The following is a 27,050-nucleotide window of genomic DNA, read 5'->3' on the forward strand; positions in this document are numbered from 1 at the left end:
TGATGGAAAAATAAACATTCTGCTTTCTGATCAAACCCAATTAAAGGAAGATCTAACTGAGAATAAAGGCCATTCTTTTTTTTTTTTTTAAGATTTTATTTATTTGAGAGTGAGAGACAGAGAGGGGAGGGGGAGCACAAGTTGGGGGAGGGGCTGAGGGAGAGCGAGAAGCAGGCTTCCCGGTGAGCAGGGAGCCCCACTCGGGGCCTGATTCCAGGACCCGGAGATCATGACCTGAGCGAAAGGCAGAAGCTTAACTGACTGAGCCACCCAGGTGCCCCATACAAAGGCCATTCCTGATGCTTATATTTCATGCTCACCTCCTATTGCTTAAATTCTTTGACTTAAGCCTTTCTTAACTTGCCCATGGTCTCTAATTCCTGATCCCTGCTACCTGACTTCTTTGGACTCTGGATCTCTTACTAGTACAACACAGACTAGTAAGATTTTATGTTAGTCTCAAAAATCAGTCACGGTCTTTTAAGTAATGATTTCTGAGTCTCTTGACGAGAAAGTAATTATGAGCCAATATGGGTTTATGAAGAATCAGAGTAGCATCATTTTCTTCTTTTAAAGGATAGACTGATTGATAAGAAAAATCCAATGGTTATTATTATCCCTATATGCCAGCAAGGCATCTGAAAAACTTGCTTATCACTTTGAGCAAAACCATATGGGTATTTAAGATACTCATAAAATTCTGAATAATGGATCTAAGTCAATACAAAGGGAAGATCCATATAATGTGGTACTCAAACTTTACTGTGGATCAAAATCACCTAGAGGGTCTGGTGCCCAGAGGTTCCAATTCAGCAGGTGGAACCCAGTAATTTGCATTTCTAACAAGTTCCCAGGTCCTCATCTGGGGATCAGGTTTTGAGAACCATTGATGTACTGTATCTCATGATATAAATAAAAGGTTTTGTTCAACATTTTGTTAGTAACTTTGTTAAATATATAAAAAGCATGATTACAAATCTGCAGATGATATTAAATTTTGATATAAAGAGACCTCAATAGGTTAGTTGTGAAACAAATCTTAAAATTTAATATGGCTAACTTTAAAATCCCACAACAAAACCAACCACACAAGTATAGGATAAGAAAAACAGAGCTTAACAATCACAATCACACACACACAAGAGAGAGAGAGAGAGAGATACACAAGTTTTAGAAAACTATAGCTTCAATGATTCAAGAGTATACTCTGGCAACCAAAAAAGATAATAATAGTTTGGGCTTTAGTAATAAAGTACAGACTATGGAATAATACATTTGATAGTCCAACTGCAGATTATACTGGATCCCCCCACACCTCGGTATCTCTGTAGTCAACTTTGGGTATCAGACATTAAACAGAAGGTAGTCAAACCAGTTTATTCAAAGAAGAGCTTTGGATCTAAAATCGTATCAGATGAGAACAGTAAGAGGCATTGTTGATGTCTGGCCTTCAGAAGATTTGGAAGGATGTAAGAGCAGTTTTCATATAATTGGTTTGTGGACGAGGATTTGTTTTTTCTCCGTACGACCCTAAGCAGAACTGCCATTTACAGACCGCATCAGACTGCTTACTACATCCGGGTGTCCAGCTGAGGAGAGGAGAGGGGAGCAAGGGAAGGGCTGACATCTAGACCACATTTCACTTGATAAAGCCACGTGCCTTGGAGGGGGTTGAGTCCAGCTAGAAAGAAGGTAAACTTTTTCTAATTCATGTAAAACAGACAACTCTGGAGGACTTTTTCCTTTAACAGGGATACCATTTCTAATTTGCACAAAGGCAGTGTTGACTGTAGCCAAGGTAGAACTAGCTCCATTAAGAGAAGTTTAGAGAAAGTGATTTCACCTGACTGGAAGAAACTGATAGAGTGATACATTACACGGAAACACAGTTTCTGAAGAGTAGTTAATCCCCCAAATTGGATGTTCAAGGACTAGCTGGACAACTATTTGGCAGGGTTATTTAGAAAGGATTTCAAGGTAGAGGAGTATGTGTATATTTATTACCAGGTAAGTGGTGAAACTCGATGATCTTTTAGCTTTTAGGATTCCACATCTGAATTACTTACCTATCTTCTCCATATCCCAGTTGATTCCTATGGTATAGAGATCCCTTCTCTTCACAAATTTATGATACATTTTAGCCTTCCTCATACCTAGCCAAATTCCTCTTCTCCTTTCCCTGCCCCAATATGTAGAAAGCATACATCCTGCATTAATACTGAATTTAAACTTCATATTTTTTAAAACAAACTACTTTTGGGGGCACCTGGCTGGCTCAGTTGGTAGAGCATGTAACTCTTGATCTCCAGATTGTGGGTTAGAGCCCCACACTGGGTGTAGAGATTACTTAAAAATAAAATCTTAAATTAAAAAAAAAAAAAAAGAAAAAATCTTTCTTCCAGATTTAAAAAAACAAAAATACTACTTAAAGTAAGATGAAAACTTAATTCTCTTAACATAGTCATTAGAGAAAAAGCTAAGTTTCATTTTTAAGTGATTTATGTATCAGCAAATTCATGATTGGGGGTAGAAAGTTCTTTTGCACCAGAAAGAGAGTGGGATAAGCATGGAAAATGTAATGTTGGTTTACATTTGTTCAATGAGTACTAAATGTATGATGCTATATTAAGTAAGTAATGATTAAGTAATACATGATAAGTATTAAGGAGCAGAGCCAACCACAGGCATAATCTTAAAGGAAGCTGAATTATCTTGTGTGGTTTGTCTTTGAATCCTGGGCTCTCCCCCTTTCCATATCTATAGTGCCTGAACCTTGGCCCCCATCAGACTGGGGTTTTAGATTTTCTGAGTTTTGGCTCATACTTAGGACCTTTCTTGGTCTCTTCCAAGAGAATAGTGCTTAAAAAAAATCAGCATTTTAAAAGGAGCCTTCAGGAACTCCACCTAAAGAAGTCAACTAAAGGTAGAAACTATCCTATGGAAAGATAGAGAGGCAGGGGCGCCTGGGTGGCTCAGTCGTTAAGCGTCTGCCTTCCGCTCAGGTCATGATCCCAGGTTCCTGGGATCGAGCCTCGCATCAGGCTCCCTGCTCGGCGGGGAGTCTGCTTCTTCCTCTCCCTCTGCCCCTGGCTGTGTTCCCTCTCTCGCTGTGTCTCTGTCAAATAAATAAATAAATAAATAAATCTATCTTTAAAAAAAAAAAAAAGACAGAGAGGCAAAGATTTTGGGGTTTATGTATCTTTCTGTAAGTACAGTTAGACTAGCCTTTCATGGAGGTGGAAGAAAACAGAGAGAAGATCTAGATACCTAAAGTTGCCTAGCCAAACAGTAATCTCCATTTTTGAACAAAAAACATGAGAAGACACACCCAAATGCCAATAAAGGGTTCAACCACCTAATTATTTTGAATACACATTAAAGATGTAATAATACAAAATACTTCAAGCAATATTTATGTAAGATGTTTACATATGTAATGTCATACTGGAATGATCTTAATAAGACAACCTTTACAGAACTTTCAAAAAAATCAGTTTCAAATTATTTGTAGAATGGAATAACAATTATTTTGAGCTTAGAAACTTGTAAAAAAAAAAAAAGGTATTTTTTGATAAATATTTTAAAAATACAAAATAAATACCATTTTAAATGATAGTTGTATTTTGAGAAAGATATATAATAAAGGTTTTCTTTTTTTTTTCCTTACCAAACTAGCCAATAAAGGTTTTCTAAGTAGAAAAAATAGAAATACTTCCTAGGAAAAGAAAATAAATCCTTTTCTTCCCTAAGGAAAAACTTTCTTTTCCTTTGTAAATAAGCATTTCTCTTTTTTTGAAGGAAATAGTAAGTTTTAAAAAACCTTATTTTTTTTGTGCAGTAAACAACTGATCTTGATCAAACAGCTTACATAATTATTTTCTTTATTTTTTTTTTTTAAAGGTTTTGTTTATTTATTTATCAGAGAGAGAGAGCACAAGCAGAGGGAGCGGCAGGCAGAGGGAGAAGCAGGCTCCCTGCTGAGCAAGGAGCCCGATGCGGGACTCGATCCCAGGACCCTGGTATCATGACCTGAGCCAAAGGCAGCTGCTTAACCAACTGAGCCACCCAGGCATCCCGATAATTATTTTCTTTAATATTAATTCTGTTTTTCCTCTCAGAATGCCTTACACACAGTGGGCAGACAAATATTTGATATTTGTTGAAAAAAATCAGTCACTGTTGCTTCAGTTGCAAGCTGCTGACATTTTCAATGTCTTTCATACAGAATATATTATTGCAAAATTTGCCTCAGACAGACATTTTATAATCCTTGTGTCCCACTGATTTTCAATTTATCAACAGTGGTGCCTGACTCAGTTGTCAACCAGGCATTTTCATCATTTAATCAGTATACCATTCATTTGAAGGCAATGTTTGAAAATTGCTCTGTATACTTACATTCTTTATTTAAAGAGTTACAATTTAAGGGTGATAAAACCCACATCCAGAAGTATATATTACAAAGCTAATAACCAAATAGCATATCCAGTTTGGAAGCAGACTGGCTAATGTCAACATGAGATTACAGAATCTGCTCACTTCTTACCTAAAGAAAACAGTGAAAAACAATGGCAAAGGTAAAGGCTTAAGAAATTTAGGGGGAATGAGAATCAAAAATTCAGAATATAAAAGAAGCTTCATTTGGAATGCAGGGCCCTAAGATTATCCCTGCAGCAAATATCTAAAATGCTACCTATCCAGAAAGTAAGAACGACAAACTTAGAATGATTTCATTCATTGATGCCCAATGTTAGGAGTGTCCTGGCAAGAATGACCAGAAAAAGGAATAAGGAGAAAAATGAATCATCTTTTCAATTATCCCAGTCTGTATTGCCACTTCGGTGCTTCTAGAGCTCTAGGGCCCCTAAATTGAAGCTGAGATATTTTTATCTTCCTGGAAAGAAGCTGCTTCAAAGGCCGCTGAAAATTTCAGATTCAGGCCTTTTCCTTCTTTTCCTGAACCATCCTTTTATATACCATTTTTTCCATACAATTTTAATATAAATTCCTAGAAATATATGAGATTTAACCAATAAGGTACTTACATTCACACTGTATGACATCTAAGTTAAATTGCTGGACGGCTCCCATGCTTATCTGTTTTAACTCACTGTCCAACAGCATCTGCATTAAGGATGTTGACAGATGCTGGCAGGCTGACATGCAAGCAGTCTGGGCAACCTTCCCCTGTTTAAAACAAATATTAAAACCAAAATATAAATAAACAAATAAGCAAACACAGAAATACACCATGAAGTATCAGAAAAATTATACACCTGACATTCTTTTTGTTGCCTTTTTGGGGGTACAACAGTGACTACTGGCCTATTTCTGTATTCTAAGCAGTTATGCCTTTTAGCCTAAGAATTAAAATTAATATTCTTGTTTACTTGTCCTTCTCAGAACATAAATATCATTAAAGTTCTAACTGCACCCAGGAAAATTAAAAGACAAGTAAAAAACCCATGATTTATTATGTTATATCTCTTGAAATGTCTCAAGTATTTTATTTTATTTTTATTTTTTTTTTTTTTTAAAGATTTTATTTATTTATTTGAGAGAGAGAGAATGAGAGAGAGCAAGTACATGAGAGGGGGGAGGGTCAGAGGGAGAAGCAGACTCCCCGCTGAGCAGGGAGCCCGATGCGGGACTCGATCCAGGGACTCCAGGATCATGACCCGAGCCGAAGGCAGTCGCTTAACCAACTGAGCCACCCAGGCGCCCTCTCAAGTATTTTAAAAATGCACATTAAAACATGGCATTTATGAAATAAAATAATTATACTGACAGAACATTTTATTCATGTAATGTTCTTTAAGCTCTGCTTTATATAATTAACCAAGCCAGAATAAAGGAAGTTAATAAACACTATATTTTTATTTAAACTGTACCTAAAATAAAAATATACTTTTGAGTCATAAGTTCCTCTAATCAACATCAGTTTGTAGCACAGCTTCAATTAGCTGGGGGGACTTGCCTACCAATATGATTTCAAAATCATCTACAGATCTACATTTAGTTTTTAAATCACCTGATAATTTAGAAATACGTGGTTAAATAAATTACAAATATTTGTGGTTTTCTTTCACTACATATATTATTATAAAATATTTTCTACTATAATAAGCTCCTAAAAACTATACAAATTTTCACTGATAGCCTTAAGGCTATATTTTCTTTAAAAATGATACAAATTTTAAGTTTTCATGTTTAGCCTCTAGATTAACGTCACTTTTAGTATAAACTGTTTCTTTAAACAGATTTTGTATCCCAATTAAAAGTTTAAAATATTATAAAGACTCTTTCATGTATAGTTTTCCAGTGTAATACGGCTCCTAGTATTGCTCTCTTCAACCACAAACATGTGATTTGGTGATGGATTGACTCCTGTGATAGGATTCAAAGACCTATGAAAATGGTCAGAAATAACGACTTTTGGAAAATGTGTCATGTTTTGCCTCATTTGCATTAATAAATATTTACTCAGTGTTATTTGATAATTATGTTTTTTACTACTTACAAAGGCCAATAAAGCTACAAAATCATGGAAAAAATCTAAACATAAATGTTTTACTAAATTGGTACAGAAATGTTTAGAGTTGATCTCTTAGAAAAAAACATAAATATGTTTTTAAGATGTCTATTAGAACAACATTTGTTCATTAAACTACACATTTAAAATCAGACTAGAAACAAAGCAGCTTTTATGAATAAGTCTTTAGCATTTAGATACTATGCAGTGAAAAACTGTATCTGAAATGGAATCTCAATTTCTTAATCAAAAACTTCAGAGATAAAAGCCAATGCAAACAATATATTTGACAGATACTGATGAACTGCCAAAAAAGAATGTAACGAACAATGCAAAACCCAGCATGCTTCAAGATCCCTCAAACCCAAGAGGAATTAGTCTGGGAGACATGCAGCTCCATTCCCCAAGCACCATAATATCAATATGAATGGGAGGGGGACAAAAACATAGAAAAAGGAGAAATCAATGGCATGTAATTTAGTTACAATGTAATAGGCTTGAGAATACTTAATGGAAATGTAATTCTGACCTAATGGAACAACTACTGCATTTTAGCTTCATGTACTTCTCCATCCAATCAGCTCCATGTCCTACTTATGTTGCCCCTATGATATACCAACTGCAAAACAGATTAATAAATCGCCCCCTAAAATTACTATTATATTGATTTTATAAGTAAACACACTGCACAATGTAAGTGGTATAATTTTAAGGTGACCTTTAAAATTCAACATGGGTTCAAATGCTACAAATGACTAAGTAACAGTAGTACTGGAGCCAAAAATGATGGTAAGAGTACAGAAATACAGGCTATTCCATAAACTTGGTGGAAATAGGTAATGAAAACACACACACACACACACACACATGCATGCACGTGTGAATTTAGCTTTTTGTTTAAACAACATATGTAATAATAAAACCCTAATATCAAATTTCTTCTGATTATGCATATTAAAGACAGGCTTATTGTTCTCAAAGATATAAGATTAAAATTGTAAAATATTTCATAAATCTTCAAATTAAATAAATCCTTTCTTATAGCCCAAAATTAAAGTTAATATCAAAGGTTTGGATTCTTCAAACATTTAAAAAGTTATATTCTATAAGATAATACATTTTCAACATGTTTACTTCCTAACTATAAAATGTGCATAAATATCCTTAAATCCATCTATTACTTGTATTTAGAGAGAAAATGTTTAATGTTCCAAATATTTGCACACCCAAAAAATACCTTTGGCAATTCATTTTTGATGCCTATAGCCCTTGGTACACTTTGATATAACCAAAGACCCCTTTCTGAACATTATTATTGCTAATACTGTGGACACTCTTAAAAATATTATCATTTTCTAGGACACAAATAATATAAGTACGTTTGTAATTATCTTTAGAAACTAGCCTTTTTCATTAGAAATGCTGTTTTTTTAACAAACAAAACCGAAATAGTAAATTTCAAACACGTAGAATTTTCTGCAGCACTCATCTGAAAAATTAATTGCAACTAATTGCAACTACTCTTAACATTTTCTTTCTCTTTAACACAAAGTTCAATAAATAAGTAAAAACACCTGCCAAACTTTTAAAGGTAAGTACTTTTTTACCCTCCTCTAACATTTTGCTGAAAAACAACTTGCAAAGAGAGAAAACCCTTAGACAAACTTCTTAGATTTCAAAGGAACTTGTAAAAGAGAATTTGCTGACATATTAGATCCTTTTTGCATTACCCAAAAGCTTTTCTTCTAGGAACAATTGTGGTAAGGAGACATTTGGCTCCTAGGAAATTCCCAAAGGGTCAACCATATGCATCCTTCCATGGCACCTTCACAGTGCTGCTTTCTAGATCCATGTCTCAAAAGCAGCTTTCATCATTTACTTGTGTGTCAGTCAATATGATTTATGGACTGCATTCAACAAAGTCAAAGCATATAGAATGAGAAATATGACTACAATCTGCTAATTTGTTTTGTATTGAGCCACTTAAGAGTCAAAGACCTGATGTCAGACTGAGACCAGCAACACAATTAACCAGTCGGTGACAGATTCATCCATCCTCCCTGCCAGGCTGTGCCAATCAAAGACAGCATGAGGCGACATTTGGTGAAATCAGTAAGAAAACTCATTCTCTAAGCAACCTATGTGAGACCTTGATTGACACTTTTTGAATTTAGTTTGTGGAACACAGCCACTCTTTAGCCAATAGTCCCTCACTGCAAGCTGTGAAATAAGGCTTTTAATGCCAATCACAGGAACAATAAACCACAAACCACCAACCCTCAGTTTAAAAGGAATCAAGAAAACACATCTGTTTGTATGTCAAGCCAAATTTCTAAAATAATTTACTATTACAGATTAGACTAAAGATACTCTCTTTCCTTTGAAACACCACAAAATGACATGGTAACAAAAATACAACAGATTTTATTAGATTATGGCTCAAAACTGTTTTGGTTTCAAAGTAATGTTTTGATAGATCTACTCTAATATAATAATAGGAGAAATGTAGAATACTTAAAAACTAATTTGACACATTAAAATTTTCATTTGAAGTTTTCATTTGTCTCACCATTCTCTTATTTCAAAGATCTAATAAAAAAAAGAAAGGTTTGATTTCAACAGTAATTATTTGAAAGCATTTTTCAATGCTGCTTTCATTCTCTCTCAACTACATTTAACATAAAAATGTGCTCTTGAAATCACAACCATTCTTTCTGTATTGGTCTTCCTTCCTTAATGATCCCAGGAGAATCCATTTTACCTTATTTATATTCCCACAAAAGGCCAACTTTGCACAATAAACTACTTTTTTTATTTAAGTAAAAAGAAATATATAGACTCAGAAATATTGTGCGTTGCATTTACTGTTCTTTAAATTAATAACATATTTTGTTTTAAAAGGTTATGTAACTCTTGTCAGAAAAATCTGGAAAATTGAAATAAAATTATGGTCAATTTGAATGTTAAATCTAACACTGGCAAGAAATTCACAATTATTTAAGTTATTAATTTTTTAAGTTACTTAAAGCAGTAAAATATTACCATATTATTCAAACTCACTCCCTCTCAGTTTGCTGCATAAATTTCACTTGAGACTATGAAATAGTCTTTTCAGAGGAAAGGCAAAAGAAAAAGGGAAACGATGAATTGGTCAGTCTCCTAAAGACCCACAATGTATATAGCCTTTTTAAAGACAGACTAAAAGAGTGAGGTCTTTCATCAAATGTGAAGTAAACACTAAAATTAGAAATAAATTCCTAATTGAAATATGAAAAAAGATTCCCGTTGAAAAGTAGATCTTTTAACTTAAGAAATTTATTTTTCTTCCTTCTATTTTATATAAAAACCACTAATCTAAAGTTTTACTACACAAAACTATATCCTGCTCTTATGTAAAGAATGTTATTAAATAAACCAGGAAAAAACATATCTAAAACATTAATATAAAACATGAAAATTTCCCCAAGATGACTTCACAAATGTACAGATTTTTCTATCTAATAAAATAGGCTTCTGGCTGAATGCTGTAGTACTGACATATGTAACACTGAAATGTCTCAGATTCCCAATAATACAGAATGGATAAAGGTTTAAATATCAAGATGAATTCCTTCAGTGAGTTTTAATAATAACTTTAACACTATCTTGAAGACAGATTTTTGAGATTATGCCAAAAACACTCACAGGTCTATCAAAATATACTCAACTCTAAACACCTCCAACATTCTCCAAAATACCTCTTTTACATTTATTACTATATTCCTCTCATACTCTTTCTGTCCCCACCTAAAGTAGCTTTAGCCCCAAAAGAGGTGGTTAGCACATCAATTAACCATAATCCCCACAATGAAGTATGAATTCCCATTCTTCCCTTTCAGGCTTTTCTCCTCCTAACAATTCCCAATCATAAGGATATGAGACAGTAACATAAATGCAGGCTCTTGGGGACACACACACACACACACACACATTAAATAGAACACAATTATCTTAAAGTTGGGGGAAAAAATTTCCCCAAACTGGGAAAACTTTAGGACAGCTGTAATATATGGCAATTTCTCTTTCACTCAAAATTTCCTTATCCCAACCACTGGGCTCATCAAATTTGGCGGCCTTTTTATTTTTTAAAAAAATCTTTTGAACATGGCCTTAGATGACATGTAATATCCAGACTTTTAGCTTTCTGCAAGTATCACTGCTGATGTCATAGCAGCTCCATGCTATCTTCCAACTCATTCTACTTTTAATAGGTGGAAAGAAAATACAAGGACAAGTAGAGCAATAAAAGTCTAGAAGATGTCAAGGTTTTAAAGAAATGCCTCTGCTTCCAAGCAATTGATAATATCAGAAATCAAGATAAAATGGTGAAAAAGCTGCATGCACTTTTGCCCAGACTGGCAAGAAGAGGAAGCTAGTTTAAGCTGTGTGGGAGCTGACAAGGATTATTCCTAACTCTTAAATCTACTTGATAATAGCAAGTTGGGCAGTTAGGCATATGTTTAAGTAGGGAAGCAATAAAATATTAAGGCTCTATAACTTCTTTCACTTAGCAATTATAAGAAAAGCAAGGGAAGTTAAAGATGAGCTGGAATTTTCCCTGTGGTGACTGAGTACTATGGCTAAGCCACAGAATTAAGAGCAAATCACTGGAGCATCCCAAGAACTGTTCTAAAAGCAACAGCTTGGTGACAGCAGAGTCATACCCTCATTTCAGGGCTATTTAATCATTAAAATGTACTAGAGTTTGCAATCCCAGTACAATTTAAAATCTACAAAGAAGTTGCCAGAATTACTAATACCTTAGACAATATAAGTAGTTTCCACATGATCACTAGTGAAATGGACAAATGTCACTCGAGCCAACTGACTCATTAATATATGTAGGTAGGTAGCTGACATATCATAAATCCAGCCATAAATATACAAGTATAATGCAGAGCAGGCCTTTGTCATTCAAGGAATTTAAATTTAGGTTTCGATGGGGTGCCTGGGTGGCTCAGTCATTAAGCATCTGCCTTTGGCTCAGGTCATGATCTCAGGGTTCTGGGATCAAGCCCCGCACTGGGCTCCCTGCTCTGCGGGAAGCCTGCTTCTCCCTCTCCCACTCCCCCTGCTTGTGTTCCCGCTCTCGCTATGTCTCTCTCTGTCAAATAAATAAATAAAATCTAAAATAAATAAATAAATAAGTAAATTTAGGTTTCGACCTTTTAAGAATCTCAGAGTCCAGTACAAGTAGGGCTCCATTTGCTGAGGCACACACTTGAATAACATGCTCTGTGAAATGGGTATCAGCGGGTATCACTCAAGAGACTAAATGTGAAGTCCCAACCTCCCTCCCAACTCAATGTGGCTTTGCTGTCTTCTGTTAGTTGACATGGATAAAATAATTCTTGTTAAGGTCTACACTTTTCAGTTACATTTCATAGCATTTTCTGAAAGAAATTACATGGCATAGACGTATTCTCAAATTTGAAAGTTCTCAAAGTTTTGGGGTATACTCACCCAGAATGTCAAGGGCCTTCTGAACAAGTAATTTCATGAGGCTGTCATAGACTGTGGGAATGGGGTTGGGGTAGATACTTTTAGATTCACTTCCAGTTGAGAAATGGGATTTTTAAAAGAATAAGGGAAATGTATCAAGTGGAGGGAGGATATCAAAACAAGATGAAACCTATACAAAGTGGGAGGGAGCGATCAAGGTAAGTTATCTAATTACCTAATTACCATTTTTTTTTCCTAAAGACAACCTTGCAAATGATATTCAACAGTACTCTGAGAGTGACGAGTAAGTCCTTACAGCATCTACAGTAGGCCTTTAACAGCTGCTCCCTTCTCGTTTCCAAAGAATTGACATTGGCTTTTAATCTCAGCGCTACCATTTAACACACTGATTGTCATAAGTAAACGATCTAAAAGAACATCACAGCTTTCCTACAATGCCTAAAGTCTCCTGAATGAAAGAAAAGGAAGGGATTAAAATGTTGCTCATCGGGCGCCTGGGTGGCTCAGATGGTAGAGCGTCTGCCTTCAGCTCAGGTCATGATCCCGGGGTCCTGGGATCCAGTCCCGCATCGGGGTCCTGGCTCAGTGGGGAGCCTGCTTCTCCCTCTGCCTCTCCCCCTGCTCATGCTCTCTCTCTCTCTCTTTCTCTCTCTCTGTATCTCTGTGTCTCAAATGAATAAGTAAAATCTTTAGAAAATAAAATAAAATAAATAAAATAAAATAAAATAAAATGTTGCTCATCTTCTGAATTCATTCCCTATATGTGATATTTGTCTGAACATGCTCCTTTGGTGGGATTTTCCAAAGTCCAATCTCCTTAGCTTTCATATTATAGCACCTTACATAAGTTTTTTATAAGTATATATCAGCACCTTGGCCTGCTGAATTTTGTTATATCTGACCTGCAAACATACTGTAAATATAAATGCACCAAGGCTGTTCCACTTCTCCCATGAGTTCTATCCTCACCCTTTTCCATTCCTGTTAGGCTCCATACAGTTCTCTCCTAATCCATTAGCTTTCTACTAAATCTCTCCTGCTGTTTCCTTCTAAACTAAAAGTCTTCTATTACTACTACTTCTTCCAATTATGTTCTGAATCAAAATGCTGTTTTCCACAGCCTTTGACAGTGGGAAATATTTAAGTGTGCTATGCTACATACACACATATGACTTACAACTTAATGCAAATAAATCTCTCACCAAGATTAGTCAGCATCAACTTAATAAATACTTAAAAGGACTAAAGTTATAAAATTCAACTATGTTTATATTCAACTAAAAAGCAACATTCTTATTTTTTGCAATTAACTTAGAGTAGTGAAAATCATTTAATTGTTTAATTACATTAATGAAAAGCTTAAGAAAAAATATAGGGGTGCCTGGCTGGCTCAGTTGGTGGAGCGTGTAACTCTTGATCTCAGGGTCATGAGTTCAAACCCCATGTTGGGTGTACAGCCTACTTAAAAAAATACATATTAAAAAAAAAGGCTTAAGAAAAAATATAAATTCTCTAACAGTGGGCTTTGACTGTTTGCAACTTTTTCATTTACATTCTCTCTCCAAGTTAATTCTCTCCAATGCACTGATGTACGGTCAATGGTTTGTTCTATTGATTTTTGTGTATTTGGAATTAACTTTTTATAAAGTATGGAAATGGATATAAAAAATGTCAGTAGAAAATACCTCATTTATTGCCAGAGAAAGAACTATCTCATATAAGTAACTTTTTCAAAACCCTGAACATTCAAGTGCCAAAGCTTTTAAGATTTCTCATGCTAATTTATACAAAACTGATCCCCAAATCTATCCCTGCCTTCTTAAATAGAGAACAAGAACATTTTGAGGGATTTTTTTGGACAGCAGGATTAGTATCCCTTCTGAACATGACTTCTGTATTTTGAACATGTATATGATTTATCTGCAGGAAACCTGTTAGCAAGCTTAACTATATACTTAACAATTACTACAACAAATGAAGAAAAAGTTGAAGTGAAAACCCGAGGGTCTGTCTCCTCAATGGGACAAAGTACTTGGCCTTAGTGCTCGGAATTCACAGTGGTTATTTTGGTGCTATCAGGTCTTTTATTGTGTTTAAATCACTACTCAATTTACAGGCATGAAGAGAGTTGTAGTTTGAGTTAATTATGTTATCCTTTCATGGAGATGTGCAAGGAAAGAGTAAACATACAAATATTTCTAATCATTATTGACACCACCTTTATTAATAATTTTCATACATTTTCCAAATTTTTGCCTGTGAATACAACTATAACTTTCTCTTCAAAATTAGAAAGTATTCTATACTTCACAAATAAATCTGATTCAAAAATTCTGATCTGTGCAGTATATTTTTTACACTATGCATACAAGAAAAAGACTTTTGTAACAATCCATTTCTTTACTATTTCTCTCATGTTAACTTAAAAAATACTTATCAAGCACTTCCTCTGTGTAAAATATTGTTTAGGTGCTACAGAAGGTACAATGAGTGGGTAATAGTTCCTGACATAAGGGGATTAAATTCTAATAGCAGAAAGAAGGCAAGTCTTCAAACGGCTATAGTATATGACAAAATATAAACAGTCCTGTGAAAGTGGGACAAAGTATCCACATATGGTTAAGTGGAATTAGCAAATGCTTCATGAAGAGGTAGCATTAAAGATGCTTCTGGAGGAGATTCAGGATTTTTACAGTTATAAATGAAGCCAAGGTAGAAAATAAAAGATCCAGGACACAATGAATTTTCCACTTTGAATGCTCACGCTGAGTAATGGTCTGAAATGTATCTGGAAAGAGGCTGAGATAATTTCTTTTCGTTAGCCTGTGAAGTTTTTACTTTAGATGGGCAACAGATTCTGAAGCTTTTCAAAAGGGAAATATGATTAGACTGTGTCCTAGAAAGAATAATCGGGTACTGGTATGTATGATGAACTGAAGTGAGGAGACACTACTGGCAGAGGCTAATTAGAAAACAATTATAATAACAAAAATCTGAATTTCAACAAAAGGAATAGGAACAGAAAGGTTAGGAACATTTAAATTTCAAATGCTAGATGAGACTTTTTAAGGTAAGAACTTGTTATACTGTACATTCAGAAAATATTTATGAGTTCTTATTCTGGCCATCAAGAGCTCACAACTAGAGGTGGAATGGAGCAACAAACACAGTAAAATGCAAAATATGACGAAGCCATGAAAAAAGGTAAAAGCTAATAAGGCAATTCAGGCGAGCAACACTGGGTTTGGAGTGAAAAAGAAAAATCTGCACTAGGTCAGGAATCATACGGGGTTATGCAGCAAGGTAGATTTCTACAAGTGGAGTTTGGGATAGGGTCTGTAGAGAAAAGGCACTCAGGAAAAGCATAAATAGTCTTACAAGCAAGTAATAAAATAATATTTGTGAGTGTTTATTATATGCTAGACACTTTTCTAAATATTTTATGTACACTATCTCATTCAACCTTCACAAAAATCTATAGGCCATATACTCTTATTGACCTCATTTTACAGATGAGGAAAGTATCTGCAAATTGTGCCGTCATGCATGAGGTGACCACAGAGAAGTTTCTCAAAGCACTACACTCACCACAGATGCACCATAATACTAACTTTCACAATCAAGTCCCAGAGATTCCTCCTGATAGCTTCACCAAAATAAGGACTATTATCTTCAAATATAAGTTTTCGCAAAACTACAATCATACGAAAACTATTGCCCAAATAATTAGGATTTACTATAGGTAACTAAGCAGAGAAAAATAAGCCTGCAGGAACTTCACTATTATCTAATTCACATGCTAGCTTTGGCTTGTATTTACTTACCGACATGGCTGCATGATCACTGCTGTTAGTCTGAGGAGGAAATCAGCCAGGCAATCAAATAAAAAAGGAAAATGTATTCCAATAGCAGTAGAAGCAGTGTTTCAAGTAGCAAAATATACTACAAAACAGGCAAGCTGGCTCTGTGTGTTTGCTATAATTTAAGGGCATTAATTTATTACATACATGTGACCATAATTTTATTTTGGAGATTTGTATGTGAATTTTTACATCCACACCAATCAGACAAATCCTCCTCCAAACTTCTGTCTACCTAATCAAGTAGTCTTGAATACCAAGAACTTTTGCAGTTACCAAACGTCTGCTGAACTGGCAAATTTAGAAAACACCAACTCTTGCACAGGGTTCTTTGCCACAGAGCAGCTGTTCTCAAATGTTAATCAAAAAATGCAGATTTCTAAGCTCTGGAAATTTTAATTCAGTTAGGTCTAGAGCCAAGCACTGGAATCAAAATTGTTAACAAATATCTCTTCCCACAAATGATTTTAATACAAAAAGAAATAAAATGTCTATTTCTTTACAAATAAAAAACTGTATGATTCTGAAGATGCTTAGAAAGGATAAGCCACTAAGCTTCCACATAATCTGCTACTATAGCTTAAAAGAAAATACTCAAAGAAAGATGGCACATTAAATTATCTTGTAATTAATCATTTAAATGTATTATCTTTCCAAAAAGTGAGGAACAAGTCAAAGCGAAAAAACAAATCACTGGTCTCAATTTAAATACATATATGCTCCTGCTGAAGTTCTGTACTAAATATATAGTACTAGCTTATTCCTTTAAAATATTAGGGCTAAAATTAATTAAATCTTAATTCCTTAAAATAATAATTAATAAAATAAAATTAAAATAGCCTGAAAATACTGTTTACTTTTTAAAAATTATCTAATTTACTTTTAAAATTCTGATAATAAACCATATAATATTTAAGCACCATTTTTTTAAGAAAGATAGTTACATGAAACATGAATTTAACCTTATTATATTATTAGATCAACAAAATTCAAAATTTATTTATTAGTGGCAGTTGAACATCTGGTATAGCCTACATTGAAGGTGCCCCTCTGTGTGGGAGGCTGTCTTCTTCACCAAACACACAATGAGTAAAAAAAAAAAAAAAAAAAACCACAAGCAGGAAGAGAGGAATAGCCAGCCTGATCATCCTAATTAACCCCAGTAAGCAGTAGGCTGGCAACTGTGTTAGCCAGACAATTCTCTCTTCTGGAAGACCGGACTAGACTCCAGATAATCCCTAAGTCCTTTCTAGATTTAACTTCCAATAAAAGTCAGGCAACAACATTTAACATGAACACCATGTAAGTCATAGGACTTGGTATGCTCTCATCATAGTTCACATCATACCATTTTTATGACTTATAGGTAATAAATCAGATCAATGTGATTCATTACCATTATATATTTTTAAAATTAATATCCAAATAAGGAAAACCAATTTGTAAGCATATATATACAATATATGGTTATGTTTTCACTAGATAAGCACTAAAATGCATTCAAAGCTGCCTGTGCCATTATTTTAAAACTACAATATGTATTTTTCATACAATTCTTTCTGGTGTCACATGAAAGAGAGGGTGATTAAAACCTCTGATTGTACAGTTGACTATTAAAATTCTCCTTTATAATTTTCAGTCAAGTAAAAGGACATGTAAACCCATATACTTAACTCAGAAAAAAGTTTGAACCAAAGAATAAAGAACATAAAAGGGTAAGGCTAAAAGAGAAAATAAGGTGCCAGAACGGATAAATCTATGTTTAGGTTGGGACTTTACATCTGTATGAAATAATGATGCTTAGAAACAAAGTATTATATATAAGGACCTCAGAGATGACCTAATCCAATCATTTTACTTCAAAGAGAAGGAAGCAGGTTGTTCAGAATCAAGATGGTAGACTAAGTTAATGTTTTTACTCCACATTCACCCTGAGATACAAGTGAAATAAAAAGCACAGAATTGCAAAAAGTAATAAATTTTTAATAGCAGAGAAAATGATTTCTGGAAGACAGAAAGCACATGAAACAGAGAAAAGAAAGACACTGCCCATTATTTGCTAATAGGGAACTACAGTGGAGCTGAGAGCCAGCTGTGTATGAGAGGTCCAGAGATGGCAGGTGTGAGAGAGGACAGAAATGAGAAATGGGATGGGAAAATAGGAAAGGTGATTGAAGATTTCTTGAACAACTATGCCAATGATCCTTAACTATAGAGCACAGGCAATTTCCATAATGAAAGAACATTTAGGGGAGAGCTGAGGCTTCTGGTATAGGTGGAAAGAAAGAGGGAGGGAAGGAGGAAGAGAGGGAAAAAGAGCTCTGCTCATTCTGGCATGGTGTAGTGATAAATGGAAAGAGAGGCAAAGAAAGCTACATAATTTATGAAGCTCAGTGCAAAAGGTAAATGTGGTGCCCTTTGTTCAAAAATTATTAAGAATTGCAAGAAAACAATAGCTGAGCACCAAATCACATGCAGGAACCTTCTAAACTCAAGATCCCATGTAACTGCATAGGTCACACATACATGAAGTTGGCCCTGAAGAGAGGAGGCCATAATCTCATGGTTAGCTCCATAGCTGCTCACTCTAAGGTGAAGAATCCTAGGCAAAATCACCCCCAATTCCTAAAAAATTCCCAGTTAATTCCTACTCAGGAGAAAGGTTTACAAAAAACAGGGTATTTACACAGTAGCAAAGTAAACTCCTATCAGCTCTCCAGGCCCTCCTTGTTAAAAGAGAATGAGCAAAATAAAGAAACAAAAAACCTATTCGAGGGTAACACAGATAATTAAAGAAACTGAAAATACCTATCAAAAAAACCCAAAAAACACCTCTAATGCTCAGGAAGATTTGAAAGATAATATATCCATTTTTTTTTAAAGAACAGTACTCTATAATGAACACTTAGAAACAGAAGTGGTTCATTAGAAGTCAAAAATTAACAAAATATTTTACAGAAGCATTGAAAAATAAAATTGGGAAAATCTCCCAAAACACAGAACAAAAAAAGATAAGAGGCAGGAAATGAAGGAGAGGATAAAAGACATAAAGAATCACTCTGGGAACTTAAACATCTAACAAAATGAGTCCAGGAAAGAGAAGACAAGAAATGGAGGAAACAAAATTATCTAAAAAATAATAGAATTTCCCTGCACTGAATAAGGACACAAAATTTTTGAAAGGGGCCACTGAGTAAAGAGATAAGTGAATGAAATAAAAGCTCACATTTCCACACATTCCCATGACATTTCAGAATATTAAGGATTAAAGCACATATCCTAAAACCTGAATGCCAAAAGACAATGGAGAATGCCATAAAAATTATCAGGGAAAAAGCTAGTCAAACTAGAATTATATAACCAGCTAAACTATTAAACATGAGGACAGAAGACACTTTATGATATGCAAGGATTTAAATAGGAGGAAGTTATTGAGGCAGTTTAGCAAAACCAACCAGTGAAGCAATAAAAACATGCAGAATCCAGGAAACAGTTCCCCACCCAGAGATTAGAGAAGGAAAAATGCCAGGTTAACAGCTACACAGCAATTCTAGCAATTCCAGAGAGCAACTGGTACAAATGAGAGACAAAGGCCTCAGTAGTTATCAAAAGATAGTAGATGAAGAACTGATAAAGTGAAGGGTTGGTAAGCTCATTATCTTTGTCCTACAAAGAATTAAGATACTGACTAAAGTAGAAGGACAAGAAAATAGGAATATAAATATTTTAAATAAAGAAACAATAAATAGAAGAAATAAAACATAATGTAACAATCAATGGGAGAAATAGGGGCAAAGGAGATGTTGCTATGCATGCCTATCTTTCATAGTAGGGAATCACTAGTCTCTATCTTTAAAGATAACCACCAGAAGAAATAAAAACGTACAGTGAAAAACGGCAGTCTGGGAGAGTAGGACTGGGTATGAGGAAAGAGCAAGGAGGGGGCTACTTTCCATCCCAGACTATTCTGGACTATTTCACTTATTTCTATGTACATGTATTAATTGGAATAAAAGTAAATAAAACAACCTCTACTTCAGGCTCTATGAAATAAAACAGACATTAACAAATTAATCCAGAGGTTGAATGATTTGTCTATTTTCACAGTGCTGGTTGATTGGAAGAATCAGGCCCAGACCCCAAATCTTAAAATTTTCAATATAGTACTGCATCCTCAGAAAAAATTTTTAAGGAGAGAATGATTTTTTTTTTTTTTAAGTAAGCTCTATGCCCAATGTGGGACTTGAACTCATGACCCCGAGATCAAGAGTCATATGCTCTACACACTGAGCCAGCCAGGTGCCCTAAGGAGAAAATGACTTTTAAAGTTAGATACTGTTTCTGACCAAATCATGTATCTTCATTTATTATTAGATATATATTTGTTTCTCACTTAAAGAAAGCATGTTTCAAAATTATATATGAAAATTAAAAATGCAAATTAAAGACTTAGAAGCACCAGATACATTTAGTAGGGAAGGAGACTATGGCCCTAAGCATAAAGAATTTACAAAGGATACTAAATTAGGCCATCAGTAAAACACTTTTGGCTGGAAGCAAAAATTAAGCCAAGGGAAAAACCCTTCAAGGTAAACACCTTAAAAGGAACTAGATAGGGAAGTAGATACAGAATTTAAAGATCAAATAACATTTCCCTGTTTTGAAACTAGTTTCTACTATAATTTTATTATTGAACATATACTCTGATTTATTTCCTGAGTTAATCAAAAGTGAATCATTTTTCTTTGGCAATGTGATTTAAAAATCTATACCATATCTAGTGCTATTCTAGTAAATGTTTAACAACAATTCTCTGGGAAAAAAAAGCCTTCATTCATGGGCGCCTGGGTGGCTCAGTTGGTTAAGCAACTGCCTTCGGCTCAGGTCATGATCCTGGAGTCCCGGGATCGAGTCCCACATTAGGCTCCCTGCTGAGCAGGGAGTCTGCTTCTCCCTCTGACACTCCTCCCTCTCATGCTCTCTCTCATTCTCTCTCTCGCAAATAAATAAAATCTTAAAAAAAAAAAAAAAGCCTTCATTCATAAGATTTGCTGATTGCCATGGTCTATCTACTTCTACCTATGGCTACCAAGGTGATGTCACTGAAGGCACAGTTGAGAAGAAATGTGCACAACAGGCTCTCATAATAATTCCTGCCACTATTTTAAAGCCATTTCTCTCCATAGGAAGGCATCTCTAATCTTAGAGTAAAAGATATGGGGAGAAATGATTCTATTAATATTCTTTGATTTTTTTTTAAAGATTTCATTTATTTTTTTTTTTTAAAGATTTTATTTATTTGACAGAGAGAGACAGCGAGAGCAGGAACATAAGCAGCGGGAGTGGGAGAGGGAGAAGCAGGCCCCCCGCCGAGCAGGGAGCCCGATGTGGGACTTGATCCCGGGACCCCGGGATCATGACCTGAGCCGAAGGCAGACGCTTAACGACTGAGCCACCACATGCGTGTGCACAAGCAAGGGGAGGGATAGAGGGAGAAGGAGAAGCAGACTCCCTGCCAAGACGGTAGCCTGCCACCACCACAGGGCCTGATTCCAGGACCCCGAGATCATGACCTGAGCCAAAGTCAGACGCTTAACAGACTGAGCCACCCAAGCGCCCCAATAGATACTCTTCTAATAAACAGCTTTTTAGGCATCTATTCTGTAATAAAGATGCCAAAGATAAACTCATTATTCCTAAAAATCACATTTTTTTTTTTTATTATTCATCATAAGACTTATAGTAATGCAGAAAACCAAAAGTTACGCATATTTGAAAGCAAAGGAAAACATATCTTTCTTGGAAGAAAAGTTGGTGCTTACAGTTCAAACAGAAACAAGATTAGTTTATTTAACAACTCTAGAGTTATAGCAAATGTAAGCACAGAAAATTACATTATGGCTAAAAATAAAATAGAGTTCTGAGAAAGGAAGAAATATGAGCAAACTAAATCATGAATATATGATCTTCTATTTACTTCTACTGTAAAAGATAACCATTTGTTAGTATAAAATTTGGGTAAATTGGGTTCCCTTTGCAAATACACATATGAAGAAATTAAAGAGTCACTACCATTTATACATATCCTTTAGTGGTTGTAAAGCAGTAAAATACCTTTACTGAAACAAACACATAAATATTTATGAAGAAAGGAAATGTTCATTGTTCTTTCTAGAAGCAGACCAGTGCTGGGTCTTTAGGCAGTACATTCCCAGTAAGATGTTACAGAGTTCCATTTGGCAGTCTTCATGAAGAATAACTAGATATGTTCAAGTTGCTCAACAACCTTTTCTATTTACGTATGTGTAAGTGGTGAATGAGTGTTTAATGCTTTTTAAAATTCCTTTGGTTTTAAATTTTCTAGCTAATACAAAATCTTATTTTAAAAAAACAGAACTTACTTATAAATTAGACTTAAATTAAGTCTCATAATTGTGGAGAAGAAAATGACTTGAAAATATAAAAGAAAATATATGCCAACATGTTAACAGTGGTTATCCTTTGACAAGTTAACAGGTAATTTTTATTTCTTCTAGACTTAGCTGTATTTTCTATTGTAATGAAAAAAATACTAGAAACAAGAAGGGTTACTTACACATCTGAAAGAGTAAAAACTGCTGATTTCAAGAATATTAATTTAGGGATACAATAGTATTTATTTCATGTACTAATTAATCAGACTTCACTGACATCTGTTAGCCATTATAAGCAGTGCACTCAAGTTATAATTATTCACATAAATATGCTTTATAAAATGAATCTTTCATAATTAAAGTTTTTAATGGCTACATAATGCAAAGATATAGAACTCAGAGCTAAATAATATCAAGCCAAAAATGTAGGCATAAATACAAGAAAAAAAAATAAAGCATATTAAAATGAAACTAATACTATTAAAGGCCTTAAAACAGTAACAGAGGAAGAAAGGAGAAGAAAAGACAAAACTAACATTTATTAATAGTACTTACTTTATGCCAAGCACCCTGCCAGGCAACTTTTTTACACACTATTTCAATTTATCCTATGATAGTCCTATAGGAAAATGGATTATGCCTATTTGCAAAAGGTAAAAGGTTCAGAGGTTAAGCAACTTGCCAGTATCCCATAGCTAGTAAATTACAAGTCTAAGGTTCAAGCATAAGTTGTTCTAACTCTAGAGTTAGAACTCTATGCTCTCCTCACTTCAGCAACCTGGCCCCCAAGAACAATAAAAGATAAATGGGTTTTTCTTTAATTGAGTCATAAAAAGGCAAGTTCCCCTGAGCAGATAATATACTTAACAGGGCAGCTTAACATTTTGGGTAATGGGGCAATACCAGTCATTACTGCAAATACTGCCTATTTAGCTCTATGGTCAGTAGAGAGCCTGGCTTCTCTGCTAGAGCAAGGGGAAATGCAAATGAGTAAGTATTTTAATATGGAAGCATATTAAATTACTTTACTTTTCCATCTCCTGCATAGACATGCACTGGTTGAAACAGTGCAAGTGAAGAGAACTCATCCAACTCTACAAATACAAAGTGTCTACAGTGAATATTATTGCTGGTCTTCAAAATCCTACAGCTTTCTATTGCTACCACAATGTAGTTAAAAAGTGAAAATAACAAAGTTCTTTCCCTGGGCTCCATCAAAACCATTATGATCCATTAACTTCTACTGTTCTCATACCTTGTGAGCAGACAAAATTCTATTGGTTGGATTATGACTTTTTTGGAACCAATGGAAACTTTACCAGGCAATGTGGTCAGCAACTGCACATCATGATTACCTGTGACTGAGAAAATACTCTTTTGCAAGAGCAGGAGGAACTGACAAAAACTAAATATGCAATGAAGCTAAGAGTGCAGCTTTTAAAGTAAGTGTTCTATCTTAAGTACTTTTTAGGCTTGGGGGGGTGAAAGAGTTAGCTTTATCCCACAGACTCGACTTCTGTGTCCAATTACTTGCACTAATGACCAATACTTACACTATTTGAAAGAGTGGCCCTTGGCCTCACAGATCCCATTGACTCTAACTCCCTACACTGACCCTGAACAATGTCAAAACTAGGATGGATAGGGAACATGGCCACTACTTAACTCTTCATATCTAAGTGGGATAGATACTTCTGCTTAAGCTGACTGACTTGGGACTAAATGTGATAAATAATCTTCTGAAGCTTCTTTGACAATTGAAGGACTAGAACTGGCCCCTCCCTCCATCTGGGTCCAAAGGTAACCTGAAACTAAGGAATCATTTTCAGCTTAAAACATTCAAATAGGGGTGATTCGGTGGCTCATGTCAGTTAATTTGATTTTAGCTCAGGTCATGATCTCAGGGTTGTGAGATCGAGCCCCAGGTCAGGATTCTCCCTCTCCCTTTCCCTTGCCTACCCCTCCTTGCTCTCCCTCTCTAAAATGAGAAAACAAAAGGGCGCCTGGGTGGCTCAGTCGTTAAAGCGTCTGCCTTCGGCTCAGGTCATGATCCCAGGGTCCTGGGATCGAGCCCCGCATCGGGCTCCCTGCTCAGCGTGAAGCCTGCTTCTCCCTCTCCCACTCCCCCTGCTTGTGTTCCCTCTCTCACTGTGTCTCTCTCTGTCAAATAAATAAATAAAATCTTTAAAAAAATAAATAAATAAAAATAAATAAATAAATAAATAAATAAAATGAGAAAACAAAAAACATTCAAATAAAAATGGTAGCTTATATAACATACACTGCTTAGAAAAACAATACATTCAATAATGTAGCCTCTGTTGTTTGCTTAAAAGAAAACAATATAGTTGAATATACAATTTTAGTGTTTCAGAGAATTAATGTACTAAGCCATAATATAATTATCAATGCTAGCTAAAACTTATTGTAGTCAATAATTTAATACTTTTGCTTAGGAATTATGTTTCTAGTTTATTCCTTGAATAAGAATATACTGTTGTTAGGTCCATTTTCTCTTTTCTTAGCTATGAACTATAATTTTCTATTTATTTGATCATGCCCTGTATTTATTGTTGTATTTGTTGGTCTGCATTGTATAAAAGTTTATTTCCTTTACAGAAAAACTCTTGTTATATGACATAAAAATCCAAAATGGCATATGAAGAATCACCTAAAACTAAACAAAATATCATAATAGATTACGAGTGATCTAGTTAGGCCAGGAGTCTGTTTCTCTCAGTGTTACTACAGTACACCTTATGAGAAAGCAGGATTTCCTTCCAGGTATTAGCCTCTTGAAGTGAGATATTTGCCCTAACCACTTCTAACATATAAACTCTCATAATTCTACCCAATTTATGCACAAAATTCCCACCCATCATATTGTGCCAAGGTGTGAAACAGTATTACAACATAAAAATATGTTATGTGTATATCTGTGTATATGTGTGTGCACACACATGTTTATTCTTGTAGACTGCTTTTGGCTGGAGATATATCCTGACAACATGAATTCAAACTAATTCAACAATTATTTAATACATACTATATGAGGAACACTTTTTTAGAAATTAGTTGAAATAAGAATTAAACATATATACAGGTTCCCTTTTTCAACACAAGGACAGCAGTTAGGAACATAATATAATCCCTGGGTAAGCTTCTAAAAGTTCTTTGGCAAAGATCCACTATTAAAATCTCTTTAGGAAATTCTTCTATTTCTTTTTTAGCAACACCTGCCTTCAAATATTCTAAATGGCCCTTTGGAGCAACTCATGATGGAGATAGAGTCAAAAGATGAGTACAATAACTTTTTTTTTTTTCCATTTTAAACATGAGATATGGTTGGAGGCAGTCAGGTAGGCTTGAGATTAAATACTTTACTTTTGTGTTCAGCTACATCTTTTTTTTCTTTTCTTTCTACATTTTATTATTTCAACACAGGTTTGGGTTTTTTTTTCCCCCTTGTGTTCAGCTACATCTTATTATGAAATAAAAAGGTCAACAAATTTTTTTCCTATTTTATTTGTACAAAAACTACTCCACTCATGTTTTAATAGTAGTTCTATTATTTTTGAATATACCTTATGAAAGCATGTTCACTCCAACATAATCTCTTTGGTCTTTGCACTCCTCATCTGAAGAATCCAGTGTTCTAGCCTATTCATACCCAAATGTCCCTGCTATTTATATATATATATTTAATGTTTCATCAATAGATTATTCAAAATGTAGATGCACTATGACTATATATGATAAAACAATGTTCCAGTTTTACTTTTACTCTCTAAAAATATCCAGTAATTTCTTGGCCTTTCTAACTGGAAAAGTCATTGATTATATGGACTTTTATGAGAACTACTCCTATTAGAGTTTATTTCAATTTAAGTCTACACTGAATTTCAGGGTTTTGTTTTGGTTTTGGTAGAAACAGAGTTGTAGTTATTTTGGTTGAAAGTAAAGTAAATTAAAACTTGAAACAACTGGCTAGGTTAGAAGTCTTCACAAATGGATTTATAAGAATGGAAAGAAAATATTCAAGCTTAGAAGTTGGTTTGAACAAGTAAACCTCAAACTAAGATTAAATTCTAAAATATACTTTAGTAAGCAAAATTATAATACAATATTTTGAAATTTTTTTATACTTACAGGCAAATGAGTAAACACTTGAAAGATGCTTCTCAAAAAATTAATAAGATCCATTAAATAACCACTAGCTCTTCCATCTGGCTCAGACATTGTCCAGTCATAATCAGCAAGCTGAACAAATTCATCAATTTTTTGATTAAGCTTGGTATATATTTCTCCTTCTGCTGCATGCCGGGCATCCTGACAAGGGACAAAATAATAAAAAGTAAGAAATAGTTATAGAAGTAGATAATAGAAAAAGCTTTTTTAAAATTCTAAAATTTGTTTTATATCTTTCCTTGGTCTATTATTTTAGTCATTTATTTGAAGTCCAAGAAAACTGTTGGTTTTTTTGGCTGATAGTAGTCTATTTGACTGACACCACTTTTTCTCCCAACCACATTATCACTTTTTCATTCTTATGTGGTAGGATAATTTATGAGTTATTAATTCTGAATTGTTCTCACAGCTTTAAAAAGACCCTTAGGAGAAACAGAAGTGAAAAAAACAGAAACTGTCAAGAACCACCCCTGCCCACTGACTGAGAAAAATAAAGTTGGACGGTCACAGAAGAAATGGAATAGTTGCTGGTGTTTTAAGTTGAAGAGGAAAAAA

General features: G+C 34.5%; 1 protein-coding gene across 2 annotated transcripts in view; it reads right to left on the reverse strand.

The window, feature by feature from the left end:
* Positions 1 to 27,050, reverse strand: part of EXOC6 (exocyst complex component 6) — a 211,605-nt gene that overhangs the window by 55,356 nt on the left and 129,199 nt on the right. The window contains exons 18-20 of one of the 2 annotated variants that reach the window (XM_078077356.1): positions 26,457 to 26,636; positions 15,859 to 15,888; positions 5,046 to 5,187 (exon numbers count right to left, since the gene is read on the reverse strand). In XM_078077356.1, the coding sequence (XP_077933482.1) occupies positions 5,046 to 5,187; positions 15,859 to 15,888; positions 26,457 to 26,636 (352 nt within the window). The remainder of the gene's footprint in view (positions 1 to 5,045; positions 5,188 to 15,858; positions 15,889 to 26,456; positions 26,637 to 27,050) is intronic. The other variant, XM_078077357.1, reaches the window with a different exon arrangement.

Source organism: Halichoerus grypus, chromosome 7 (assembly GCF_964656455.1).
Source record: "Halichoerus grypus chromosome 7, mHalGry1.hap1.1, whole genome shotgun sequence".
Lineage (NCBI taxonomy): Eukaryota > Metazoa > Chordata > Mammalia > Carnivora > Phocidae > Halichoerus > Halichoerus grypus.